This window comes from Labeo rohita, chromosome 23, assembly GCF_022985175.1.
Source record: "Labeo rohita strain BAU-BD-2019 chromosome 23, IGBB_LRoh.1.0, whole genome shotgun sequence".
Taxonomy (NCBI): Eukaryota; Metazoa; Chordata; class Actinopteri; order Cypriniformes; family Cyprinidae; genus Labeo; species Labeo rohita.
Genome location: NC_066891.1, coordinates 2,231,850 through 2,245,625, shown reverse-complemented (window position 1 = coordinate 2,245,625; position 13,776 = coordinate 2,231,850). Strand labels below are relative to the sequence as shown.

At 30.2% G+C, this 13,776-nt stretch overlaps 1 protein-coding gene across 4 annotated transcripts in view; it reads left to right on the top strand.

Moving 5' to 3' along the window:
* The window catches only part of LOC127154791 (AP-1 complex subunit sigma-2-like), a 29,520-nt gene extending 26,364 nt beyond the window's left edge, over nucleotides 1-3,156 (top strand). For 2 of the 4 annotated variants that reach the window (XR_007825513.1, XR_007825512.1), the window contains 2 exons: nucleotides 315-392; nucleotides 2,757-3,156. Coding sequence is in view for 1 of the 4 variants with exons in the window: in XM_051096605.1 (XP_050952562.1) it covers nucleotides 2,757-2,792 (36 nt within the window). In the remaining 3 variants the exon portion in view is untranslated. The remainder of the gene's footprint in view (nucleotides 1-314; nucleotides 393-2,756) is intronic. The other 2 variants (XM_051096605.1, XM_051096604.1) reach the window with 1 other exon arrangement.
* The last annotated feature ends 10,620 nt before the right edge of the window (nucleotides 3,157-13,776 follow it).

Here is a 13,776-nt window from a genome sequence, read left to right as displayed (position 1 = left end):
TTGAAAGCACACAATCCCTCGTTCAGTCTAATGAGAGCTCGACCCGGGAAAGTCATTCCGGAACATTCCTGAAAGAGCAGAAGAAATTCCACACGGACTCAGAGCTCAAAGCCGGCTGATTCGGCTTAATTACAGAGGACAGACGAGGCGCTGAAGTTCGTCTGAATCAGACTTTGATGAGAAACCTGCGGGAGCCGCTGTGTGACGGATCTGCTCTGCAGCGTCTCTAGATCGATCCGTAGACTATTAGCTGCTGGAAAGCCAACGCTAGTGTCATGACGCTGCCATTTTGTGTGTTTGTGAATGTCCTGCAGGTGTTTTGAGTCCGAACATGTCGCCCGAGTCCTCTGGACTCTTCCAGAGTTAAACCGGTTCAGGTCGACGCGATTCAGGTCAGGGTTTTATGTTGTTAGTGCAGAAATGCCACTAGATGGTCAGTTTAATGTAGATGTAATGAGTGTTTGTGTGACGGGTTTGTAATTCTGCCCTGTCTTGTGTTTTTGTGTGTCTTTGTGCTCCTCCTGCTCTGAGTTTATGGTTTATATTGTTGTTCCCCATCCTGTCTGTTGCTTTACCACAGTGGTTTACAACTGGTTTTGCTTCAGGATCAACACAGTACTATAATCACCATAAAAAGTCTCTTATAAACATCTAAAATGTACAACAGTGTTTTAGTGCCACGTTAAAAAATAAAAAATAAAAAATCTAAAATTACGAGGACAAAGTCGAAAAGTTTCGGGGACAAAGACGAAAAAGTCTTAGGGACAAAGACGAAAAGTCTCTGGGACAAAGTCGGAAAGACTCGGGGACAAAATCGAAAAGTTTTGGGGACAAAGTCGAGAAATTACAAGGACAAAGTTGAAATTACGGGGACAAAGTCGAAATAATGAGAATAAAATTGAAATGACAGGAATAAATCCGAAATTATGAGAATAAAGTCAGAATTATGAGAGTAAAGCTGAAATGTTTTGAGAGTAAACTCTAAATGTTTCAAGAACAAAGTTGAAATTATGGGGACAAAGTCAAAATTATGGGAATAAAGTCGAAATTACAGGGACAAAGTCTAAATGATGAAAATAAAGTCAAAATTACAGGAGTAAAGTCGAAATGTTTCAAGAATAAAGTCGAAATTACGAGAATAAATGAAAAACTATGAGAATAAATGAAAAATTATGGTAATAAAGTCAAAATTATGATAGTAAAGTCAAAATTACGAGAATAAAGTCAAAATATTTTGACAAAATCGAAATTACGAAAATAAAGTCAAAATTACAAGAGTAAAGTCAAAATGTTTCAAGAATAAAGTTGAAATGTTTTGAGAATAAAGTCAAAATTACAATGTCTCATTGTAATCGAAAAGACGATTGATTTATATTAATGCACATTAAAGAGCGTGAAAAACACATTATTGCAAGACACATTGCTTATATTTTGCAATAAAACTGACAGATTTTGCTGAGACTTTGTTTGTTTTATATTAAAAGTACCAAAAGCACAAAGCTTATTGCTATTATTGGGTGGCTAGCACACTACAAATAGGCCTAATGAATGCAGTCGAAAACACAAAATATTATTTCCAAGCATACTGTCCCTGCGAGTATAACACTTGATTTCTGCTAATAATCCCACATATATTCGAATCAGTTCCAGTGACTTGGCAACTCCTCCCTGTGCTCCCAATCTGCGCCATTTGCATGCGCAGGCTATACTCTCAAAATAACTTTAATTGCTGCAATTTAATTCTCGGAATTTTGGCTTTGTTCTCGATACCTTTCATCTTTATTCTTGAAACATTTTAACTCTGTTCTCAAAACATTTTGAATTTATTCTCTAAACATTTCAACTTTATTCTCAAAATAATACAACTTCAAAATCTTGTAATTTTCTTTTTTTTTTTTTTTTTTTAAACGTGGCACTAAACTGCCATTGTATAAATGCATTTATTTGGTCAGAAAAACAGTAAAAATTGTGAAATACTTTTATGGTTTAAAATAACTTTTTTCTATGTGAATATACTGTAAAATAATTTATTCCTGTGATCAAATGTGAATTTTCAGCATCATTACTTTAGTCTTCAGCGTCACATGATCGTTCAGAAATCATTCTAATATGTCAATTTGCTGCTCAAGAAACATTTCTGATTATTATGTTGGAAACATTTTGTGAAAACCATCATACATCTTATTTTTCAGGATTCTTTGATTATTAGAAAGTTCTGCATTTATTTGAAATAGAAATTTTCTGTAATGTTATAAATGTGTTTACTGTCATTTTTTAAAAATATTACTTAATAATTTCTTAAAAGTAAGAACATACTGAATAGTAGTCTAATTAGTGATCATATGAAGTACAAATATGAATATGTTTGTCATAATAATTGTACAATTTATTATTACTACATAATTTTCTCCTTATATACATAGTTTTGCTCAATTAATAATAGAGATTGAAATTGCATTGAAAACCAATTTAATGTTTTTGCTAAATAAATGTATTAATATTATATCATTTACATGCTAAATGTAAACGAGGTAATGCTCAAAAACCTCAGTGTGTCTAAAACCGTTTTTAACAGTAATTGCTGTGAGATTGCACATGTTGGGTTTGTGTGTTGAGTTTATGTGGCCTGTCGATGGTTTGTTGAAGCACCTGTGTCGTTTTGCATGTCGTCTTTCGTCCTGCACGCGTCTGTCCGTCTGCATCTCACAGTTGAGTTTGCCTGCATCATTATCTGTGTTTATGTGTTTCTCCTTCAGCCCCGACATGAGTACTTTAACGTGCCCGTGTACTGATTGGCTGCATGCTGAGCCCCTCCCCTGCACGCCTGCTGGCCCCGCCTCTGCCTCCAGCACCGTCCAATCAGAGAGCTGCATCTTGGACCCAGTTTCACCTGCACACTGAAATGTGTCGTTTGTGTTTGACCGTGTGTGTGTTCAACTGTGCTGTGAATCAATGTTATGTCTATATCACGTTCTGGCAACACGCATTCATGTAGTTTGAGGAAATCAAACCTTAGCGGTGGACAGATCTGTTCTTTACTTTACTTTAAGATGTTTTTAACAGATATTTCAAATACACTTCATATCATTGAAAAATTGAAAAGATGTTGTTAAAGGAGAAGCCCACTTCCAGAACAACAATTCACAAATAATTTACTCACCCCCTTGTCATCCAAGATGTTCATGTCTTTCTGTCTTTGGAATTTTGAACTTCCAAAAAGTAGTCTACATGCAGCTTCAAAGGGCTGTAAACGATCCTAGCTGAGGAAGAAGTATCTTATCTATCTATCTATCTTTTTTCTGAAAAAAAAAAAATTGTATACTTTTTAAGCACAAAAGCTCGTGTAGCACAGGCTGTGGGATGCGCGTCCACGTACTATTGAATCAGGTCGAAAGGTCACGCGGAACGTAGGCGGAACTACAGACCCAGTGTTTACAAAGCGAACGCGCAAAGACTAAGAAAGTGCAAGTAAGTCAAACGTTGTTTACAAACAAAAAGCTACAACGATGTCGGACGATTCTGAAGTTGTAGGTGAAAATAAGAAGTTTTTCGACATACTCTACCTTTTTGAGGCGGAGTACACAGACCATGAACTTAGACGTGATTCGTAGTAGTGATGGGAAGTTCGGATCTTTTTACCGACTCGGACCTTTGAGTCTCATTCAGCAAAATGAACAAATCTTTTTGAGTCATTTCGTTCATTTTAGCAAAATATAATTAAAATGTTACGTGTTACTTCCCTAACACATCTACTGCTTACACAAACATTGATCGCACTACAAACAAGACAAAACTATAATGCTATAAGAAACAGAAAAGATTCATTCATTGTGTACCTTTAGTCTTTAGTCTAACCTCACCTCTTATCTGAAAAGTTTTCGGGTTCTAGTCGTTCGTTCATCATGTGACAGCCCCATAAGATGAACCAATGACTCAAAAAACCCGAAGACTCGAAACAGGTGAACCAATTCCAGTACAGAACCTAATAGGATGTTGCACATGCGCGACTGAATGAATCACTCCCCGAGATGATTCGTTATTCCCGAGTGACATTAAAGATTCATTCAAAATGAAAGAATCGTTCAAGAACGACCCATCACTAATTCGTAGCGTCGTGAACGTGCATCCCAGAGCCTGTGCTACACGAGCTTTAGTGCTTAAAAAGCATACAAATTTTTTCACAAAAAAAAAAAAAAGAGCAATCGTTTCGCTAGATAAGACCCTTCTTCCTCGGCTGGGATCATTAAGAGCCATTTGAAGCTGCATTTAAACTACATTTTGGAAGTTCAGAATCGGGGCACCAATGAAGTCCATTATATGAAGAAAAATGTTTTCCTCAAAAACCATAATTTCTTTACGACTGAAGACAGAAAGACATGAACATCTTGGATGACAAGGGGGTGAGTACATTATTTGTAAATTGTTGCTCTGGAAGTGGACTTCTACTTTAAGGAAATTAATTTCATTGCTAAAGTGTTACATATGTTCTGAATAGTACAAGTTTACTCGTGGTTCATTGGTTGGTAAATGTAGACATTTTATAAATAGGTTTCCTTGTGCACATCATGGCAACTTTAGATTTAATTTCTTGATTTATTTAGTTGAAAGTTACAGGAAATTAGCGGTTGTTTTCACTTTGTACACACACACACAAAGATTTACAGCAGCTTCAAAGTATTTAGACACTTAAATCACATGTGAAATGTATGAATGTTATTGCATTAGACAAAATATTCAAATGTGTGATTTTTTTTTTTTTTTTTTTTTTTTTTTTTTTTTTTTTTTTTAATTAACTCTGCAGCGCCTGACGTGAAATAATAGTCATATTTATAGTATTACATTTCTAATATTTAGAAATAAAAGAGATTATTAAAAACTTTAGACAAATAAAGTTTGCATACATATTTTTTGTTGAAATCCATAAGACTTTTATGGCTCATAATAGTTGATATAGTGAGAATATGGAGGAAAACACAGCACCGTTTTATTCAGAGGCCCAAAATGAGAAAAATATACAATTATGTGCAGATCCTAATATTTATATGCACAAAAAGTGATGATATTCTGATGATTGTGATATAAATCAATGAGATCTTTATAACAGAATAGCAGATACTGACATAAAATTATATAAATATGAGTCTTCACTCTGTATCTGCAATAATATGTCTTAGTAAGATGAAACTGAAATAATCCATACATATAATGCAATGCAATCCAATGTTCATTGAGAAATTATCAAATAAGCGTTCCTGAAAAGATGTGAGATGTTTTGAAGTCTTGAGAAGATCAACTTTGAGACTCAGACTTGAGTGATTTTTCTTAAAAAAAATCCATTAAAGAATCCATTAAAGCCAAGCTGCTATATTACTAAAGTTATTCTTACATTTACTTGATAAAAATCAGATTTGACAGCAAAAAGATACATGAAGCGCAATGCAATTGCATGTGATTAAAAAAAAAATCTCTAAACTATCAATCAATCCACTAAAATCACCAACACACCAGCTGAATCGCACACATCGAGGCTTTAAAAAAAGGCGATGTTTTGAGATGTTTATAAGTGTGTCTGAAGTGAACCGCTGTATTTCTGTCGTCACTGTATGTTTTACTCTAGAAACACTTTTGCACTTCAGTGTTTGAAATACTATGAGTGTATGTGTTGTTAAATATTTATAAAGATTGATTTGAAAACGGATTCATGTTTAGAAGTACAAAAATGAATGTTTTGAATCTTTTTCATCACACTGAGAATGTGAGCCTGATTTAGTCAAACTGTAGACTGAAGTGATGTAAATTTATGTGCGTTTTGTAACGTAGAAATAAACAAATGAAATTTGTGAAATTTAGAGAAGTGTGTGCTCGTTTAAAGCTTTCGTTTTTAATTGATTGTAGAGCTCATGATATCTGTCCTGGTGATATTTTAAATGAAAATCAAAGAGAAAAAAAAGACATTTATGTTTTGCATAATAAAAATTAAGCCTGTTTTAGGGGCATTACTTGTCTTGGACCCAAGTAATACATTACATTCTTTGTAATTTTTTTCATTGTTTTCATGACAGTAAAGCATTAATTGCTGTAATATGAAAATAAATGAGCATTGCATTATGCGAAAAAAAGCTTCTTTTATGCATATATATTTTTATTTATTTATTTTTATATTGGCACCTATTTTCAACACTTTATTTCCACAATGTGATGAATTTCCAACTGAAAAAGGATATGTTTGGTAAAACTTGACACATATGCATCGCAAATTAAGTTTGCTGAATTATGAAATATGAATGTGTTTTTGTTTGATTCAATAGACTGAGTCGTTTCAAAAGTGGAGCAGGTTATTATTGATGAAAGATGAAAGAGAACACGAATTACGAAAGTAAATGTGTTTCGATGTTGACTTTAAGGAAATGCTGATCGCAGTGGAACTGAAATGAGATGGTCTGTCATTCCCTCTGGTTTGGTCTGATTTGTGTGATTCAGACTCCTGGAGTAAAGCGAATGTTAAAGATCAGTTCCGTGCAGCACTGGGATGCTTGTCTTTAGCTGACGTTTAAGACCGGAGTACTGAGCCAAACTCACATTCAATCGATCCACTGAACAAAATCAATTCACCTTGCTTGGAGAGCAAAAGTCGTTTCTGCAAAATATGCACATTTTTGTCCGAGTTTTAGGTTTAATATATTAAACCCACACTGGAAAAAGTGTTAACCTGCAATTTCTACCTTAAAGACTTCTTAAAACCTGATTTAACCCATAAAAATGTGTTGTTGGTGGTGTCAATTAATGTATTTAAGTTGATTCATTGATGTTAAATATTTTTTAATTTGAATTCATTTAGATTTTACCAATTTACTGCTGTGTAGTTCAGTGTGCATTTTTAAAATCAACACTATCTGTAATTATTACATTGCACATTAGTAAACATTAGTTTTTATAACTAATCCAACATTTGAATTATTTAGTGTTTGTTTGGTAAATATTTGGTTTTTACAAAAAACTAAGTTAACATTTGAGTAATTACGTGTCTGTTTGGTAAATATTTGGTTTTTACAAAAAAAATAAGTTAATGTTTGAATTATTTAGTGTTTGTTTGGTAATTTTTTTTTGTAACAAAAACTAAGATAACATTTGAATTATTTTGTGTCTTTTTGGTAAATATTTTTTTTTATAACAAAAACTAAGTTAACATTTGAAATATTTAGTGTTTGTTTGGTAAATATTTAGTTTTGTAAACAAAAACAAAAGTAAAATTTGAATTTAGTATTTGTTAGGTAAATATTTAGTTTTTATAACAAAAACAAAGATAACATTTAAATTATTCAGTGTTTGTTTGGTAAATATTTCGTTTTTATGACAAAAACAAAGATAACATTTGAAATATTTAGTGTTTGTTTAGTAAATATTTCGTTTTTATGACAAAAACAAAGATAACATTTGAAATATTTAGTGTTTGTTTGGTAAATATTTCGTTTTTATGACAAAAACAAAGATAACATTTAAATTATTCAGTGTTTGTTTGGTAAAGATTTCGTTTTTAAAACAAAAACAAAGATAACATTTGAAATATTTAGTGTTTGTTTGGTAAATATTTAGTTTTTATAGCAAAAACCAAAGTAGCGTTTGAATTATTTAGTGTTTGTTTGGTAAATATTTTGTTTGTATAGCAAAAACAAAAAAAAAACATTTTAATTATTTAGTGTTTGTTTGGTAAATATTTGTTTTTTATAACAAAAAGACCACATTTCAATTGTTTAATATTTGGTAAATATTGGTAAATATTTGGTAAATAAATCAAAGATAACATTTAAATGAATTATTGTCAAAGATAACATTTGAACAATTAGTGTTTGTTTGGTAAATATTTGGATTTATAACAAAAACAAATGTAGCATTTGAATTATTTAATCTTTGTTAGGTAAATACTTAGTTTTTATAACAAAAACAAAGATAATATTTGAAATATTTAGTGTTTGTTTGGTAAATAGTTAGTTTTTATAACAAAAACAAAGATAACATTTGAATTATTTTGTGTTTGTTTGGTAAATAATTTTTATTTTTTTTTGTAACAGAAACTAAGATTACATTTGAATTATTTAGTGTTTGTTTGGTAAATACTTAGTTTTTATAACAAAAACAAAGATAACATTTGAAATATTTAGTGTTTGTTTGGTAAATATTTAGTTTTTATGACAAAAACAAATAATATTTTAATTATTTAGTGTTTGGTAAATATTTAGTTTTTATGACAAAAACAAATAATATTTTAATTATTTAGTGTTTGTTTGGTAAATACTTAGTTTTTATAACAAAAACAAAGATAACATTTGAAATATTTAGTGTTTGTTTGGTAAATACTTAGTTTTTATAACAAAACAAAGATAACATTTGAATTATTTTGTGTTTGTTTGGTAAATAATTTTTATTTTTTTGTAACAAAAACTAAGATTACATTTGAAATATTTAGTGTTTGTTTGGTAAATATTTAGTTTTTATGACAAAAACAAATAATATTTTAAATAAATATTTGAAATAAATTGTTTTTTTTTTGTTTGTTTGTTTTGTAACCAAAACTAAGATAACATTTAAATTATTTAGTGTTTGTTTGGTAAATATTTAGTTTTTATATCAAAACCAGAAGTAGCGTTTGAATGATTTAGTGTTTGTTTGGTAAATATTTGGCTTTTAAAACAAAAACAAAGATAACATTTAAATTATTTAGTCTTTGTTTTTTGGTAAATATTTGTTTTTTATAACGAAACAGATAACATTTTAATTTCTTATGGTTTTTTTTTTTAATGTTTTTAAACCAGACATTTGAATTATTTAGTGTTTTTTTAGTGTTTTTTATTTGTTTCTATAACAAAATCAAAGCTGAAGTCAAAACAGTTTTGTTGTTTGGTAAATATTTGAATTATTTGAATTATTTTGTGGTTGTTGGTAAATATTTAGTTTTTATAACAACAACATATCTCACATTTGAATTATTTACTATTTTTTGGTAAATATTTTGTTTTTATAACAAAACCAAAGCTCAGATTTGAAATATTTAGCGTTTGTTGATAAATATTTAGATGATCTTTCATCAGATTGCTCCACCTCTGAAGCGTGTTTGTGTGGTGTAGGTTGATTAATGTTAACCAGTCACTGTATTAGTCTAATCTTTGATGTTTTAACAGTTCCTTCCGGTACTTAAAAATGTCTTGCTGTGGCTAAAAACTGTGAAACCCTTTTTGTAAACTTTAAGAATGCAAATAACACACTGAACTCATTTATGTAATTTTTCTTTTTTTCCCCTCCCCACCATTTTTTGTCCCGATGATGTTCAGGATGCCAAAGTAAGTTGGTCTTGTTCTTTATGTGCGTCTCTGCTGCGGTTCTGTGTGTTGTAAATGTATTTGTGTCATCAGTGAGTCATTCTACATGGCAGCCCACATGCTGATTATTTTCAGATCTCACAGGATAATTTTAGCTCGGCTCATCTCCATGTGCTTCATACATATCAAATAAACCTGCTGAGCTCAGAGGGGTGGCACCGCACAGCAAAATTGATAAAATAATTGCTAATGTATATTTAGCGCACTGTTTTGACTTGATAAGCACTGATATTTGATATCAGACATTTAAATCATGACTATGTCTAAGTGGGGAAAAGTTGTTCTGGGATGTCACCTCTTGGCCAGCGTACAAAACTCATAAAGCACGATTGGAAATTCATTCGCCACTTTGTCTGTCGACTGTTTGTGTTTGTGATATCCGTGTTGTGTCTTCTGAAAGGTGTTCTGCCTTTCAGAAGTTTTGTTAAACTATAATGGCTGTGTTAATGAAAATAAAATGATTGTTTTTGAGTAAATTATTAATAGTTTTGGAATACATTCCATTTTGAAGAATCGCTTTATTCCAATAAGAAAAAATCACTGAGAGATCACAAAAACAAAGAATTAAAATCTGCATGCGTACATAATGAATGCAAAGTAAATGCAGATTAACTGCAAATAAAGTATTTTTTTTTAATCAAAAAACATAACATTTTTTGTAATATTTAATTTTTATCTAATAGTTATTTTTGTAAATAACAACACCAAGCCAACATTGTAATTATTTTGTTTTATATTTTATTTTTTATTAAATATTGTTAAAAATGTTAATTAAGAAATTATAAATATTTGATAAATGCAAAAAAAAAAGAGCTAACATTTGAGAAATTTTGTGTTTGTTGGTATTTATATATATATTATTATGGATAAAAGCTAACATTTTAATTATTTCATGTCTGGTTTAGGAATTTAATAGCAGTTTAATGCTTTAGTAATCGTTAAATATTTTCTTTAATTATTATATTAAAACTATTATCTAACATTTAAATTTGTTTTTTAGTAAATATTTGTTTTTTATAACAAAGGCAAATCCAACATTTGAATTATTTAGTGTTTGTTTGGCTAACAATTGAAATATTTAAATTTTGTTTGGTAAAAAAATTGTTTATAGCAGAAATAAAGCCAACATTAGAGTTTTTGTGCATTTTTGGCAATTATTTTTTGGTCAATATTTAAAGTTGGTTTAGTAAATTTTTTAATATATAATAAAATAGCAAGCCAATATTTTAATGCTTTGGTGATTGTTAAGTATTTGCTTTTTTATAACAGAACTCTTATCTAATATTTTTTTTGTTTGTTTACTTTTTTTAGTAAATATTTGGTTTTTATAACAAAGGCAAATCCAACATTTGAATTATTTAGTGTTTGTTTGGTAAATATTGCTTTTTATAATAAAACACAAAGCTAACATTTGAAATATTTAATTTTTGTTTAGTAAATATTGTTTTTATAACAGAAATAAAGCCAACATTACAATTTTTGTGCGTTTTTGGAAAATATATTTTGGTAAATATTTAAAATTAGTTAAGTACATTTTGTTTACTATATAATAAAACACAAAGCCAACATTTTAGTGCTTTAGAGATTAAATATTTGCTTTTTTATAACATAGAAACCCAAAATTTTAATATTGTCTAACAACTATTATTTAACATTTGAATTTGATTAGTAAATATTGGGTTTTTATAACCAAGACAAATGCAATTTTAAAGTTATTTAGTGTTTGTTTAATAAATTTTGCTTTTCCTAATAAAACACAGAACTAACATTTTAAATGTTTAATGTTTGGTAAGTATTGTTTTTATAGCAGAAATAAAGCCAACATTAGAATTTTTTGACGGTTTTAGTAATTATTTTTTGGTAAATATTAAACGTTGGTTTAGTACATCTTTTTTAATATATAATAAAACACACAGCCAACATTTTTTAATGCTTTAGTGATTGTTAAATATTTGCTTTTTTATTACAGTGAAATTTTTAATTATTAAAATAACTATTATATAACATTTGAATTTTATTAGTAAACATCTGGTTTTTATAACAAAGGCAAATCCAACATTTGAATTATTTAGTGTTTGTTTGGTAAATATTGCTTTTTATAACAAAACACAAAGCTAACATTTAAAAATATTTAACTTTTGTTTGGTAACAGAAATAAAGCCAACAACCTTTTTTATTATTATCATTTTTATTTAGTTAGTTATTTATTTGTGTTACTTTGTAATTTATTTATTTATTATTTTTAAAAAAAATAAAAACAAACCCAATTTGAATTATCTTCGTTTGTTGGTAAATGTTTTTAAGTACCAAAACAGAGCCAACATTTACATTATTTAGTGTTTGTTTGGTAAATATTGATTTTATAACAAAGAAAACATTTTTTGTGTGTTTTTTGGTAAATATTATAAATATTTGGTAAAGCTATTTGAATGATCATTCATTGGTAAATATTTGATTTCATATTAACAAAAAGAAAACTAACATTTGAATTTTTCAATGATATATTTTGATGATAAATGATTGGCTTTTAAAACACAAACAGCCAATGTTTGAATTAAATAGTGTTTGTCTAGTAAACACTGTATTAAAAGTCAAATACTGGCAGCATTTGCATTATTTTGTGTGTTGGAGAGTATTTGGTGTGTATAACAGAGTTTCAGGGTTTGCATGTGTTGTGTTTTGCGTGATTTCGATGCTTGAGCGTGTGATCAGGGAAAGTGTTGATCTTCCTCCCACAGGAAGCAGAGACTCCCCGCAGCGTCCTCGAGGAGATCGGACTCACATAAACCCCTCCGAGACCCTTCCCGTCCCAAACACACACACACTGAGACCACCTAAAGATGTAGCAAACACACACACACACTTCACCATGTTTCCGTGTTGGTCGTCTTTCTGTCCTCCTCATGCGATTGGTTTGTAAGCAGAAGAAGTTAACGAAACGTGTCGAGCGCTGGACGACACATCCTACTTTACATCTGCTGTGACGATCACCGTCCCACACGCGCCGTGCTGCTTTGCTTCATCAAATATATGTGATTCTCTCATCCTTTGGAGTCATATAATCAGATATTCCCACTGTAGACACTCAGTCGACTAGCTTTACGGTGTTTGGAAACGTATTACGTGGCGTAGGGAATTTATATAATTTAGAAAATAGAGAAAAGACACAAAAGGGAATCATTCACAAAACCAAAGAGTGCTTTCTTGTGTTAGACGGTAGTTTAAAGCGGTTAAACGTCAGCACATTGACCTGAGACATACTCTACAAAAGTATATAAATGCAAACGTAGCAATGCTTGAAAAATATTAAGGCCTAAATTTAAGGTTTATGAATTTGAATTGCACACACAGTTTGGATTACAGAGTTTTAATATAAACTAATAAACTAAAATAATCAGTCATTATATAAATGGGTCATTCCGTGTCAACTCAACCAAATTTCAGAAAATTCTCAGATTTTTTGATCTTGCTAATATTTTTTCTGAGGAAAGATAAAAATGTATAGTGATGAAAGCCAAAATATTAAATGTCATGCATGAATATTTACTGAGTAATCCACTGTTTTGTAGAGGGAGGTCAAAATGCCAGTTTTCACCTGAGATTCAGAGTCAAGTTACAGGAGATTAAAAATGACTTTGGAAAGATGGCAGCATCATTATGTTATTTGTACACAGAGATTTGTAGTTCTGTTCGTAAAATCGGTTGACTTTTGCAGTCGTTGTTGCATTGTGTGCCAATGGTGACCGTTCAAAAATAGGGAAACGGCACTTTTTCCAAAGTTTGCATGCCTGTAACTCAAGATGTATTAAAGATATTTTAATGTGCTTTTAGATATTTGGTCTTAAAAAACTTTACTTTTGGCATCTTTATTTTTATGAGATTTGGTTCCAGAGATATTGGAAGTTATAGGCACTTCTAAAAGGGCATTAAGATATCTTTAATACTTCTTGAGTTGCAGGCATGCAAATTTTTGGAGAAAAACTCAAAAAGTGCTGTTTCCCTATTTTTGAATGGTCACCATTGGCACATAATGCAACAAAGATTGATAAAGTCAATGGATTTTAATAATAGAACTATTAATCTGTGTGTACAAATAAGATAATGATGCTGCCATCTTTCTAAAGTCATTTTTACCCTCTTGTATTTTGGCTCTAAATATCTAAATTGCCATTTTGACTCTCCTCTACAAACTAGTGTATAATTAATGGATAATGGATAATTACTCAGAAAATATCCATCAATGACATGTAATATTTTGGCTTTCATCACTATATATCTACCTTTCTTCAGAAACAATATTAGCAAAATCAAAAATTTAAGCCAGGGACCTCTGGTTGAGTTGACACAATGACTCAAATGAAATTCAGTACATCAATTTGAAATTTAGGCCTAAATATTTGTC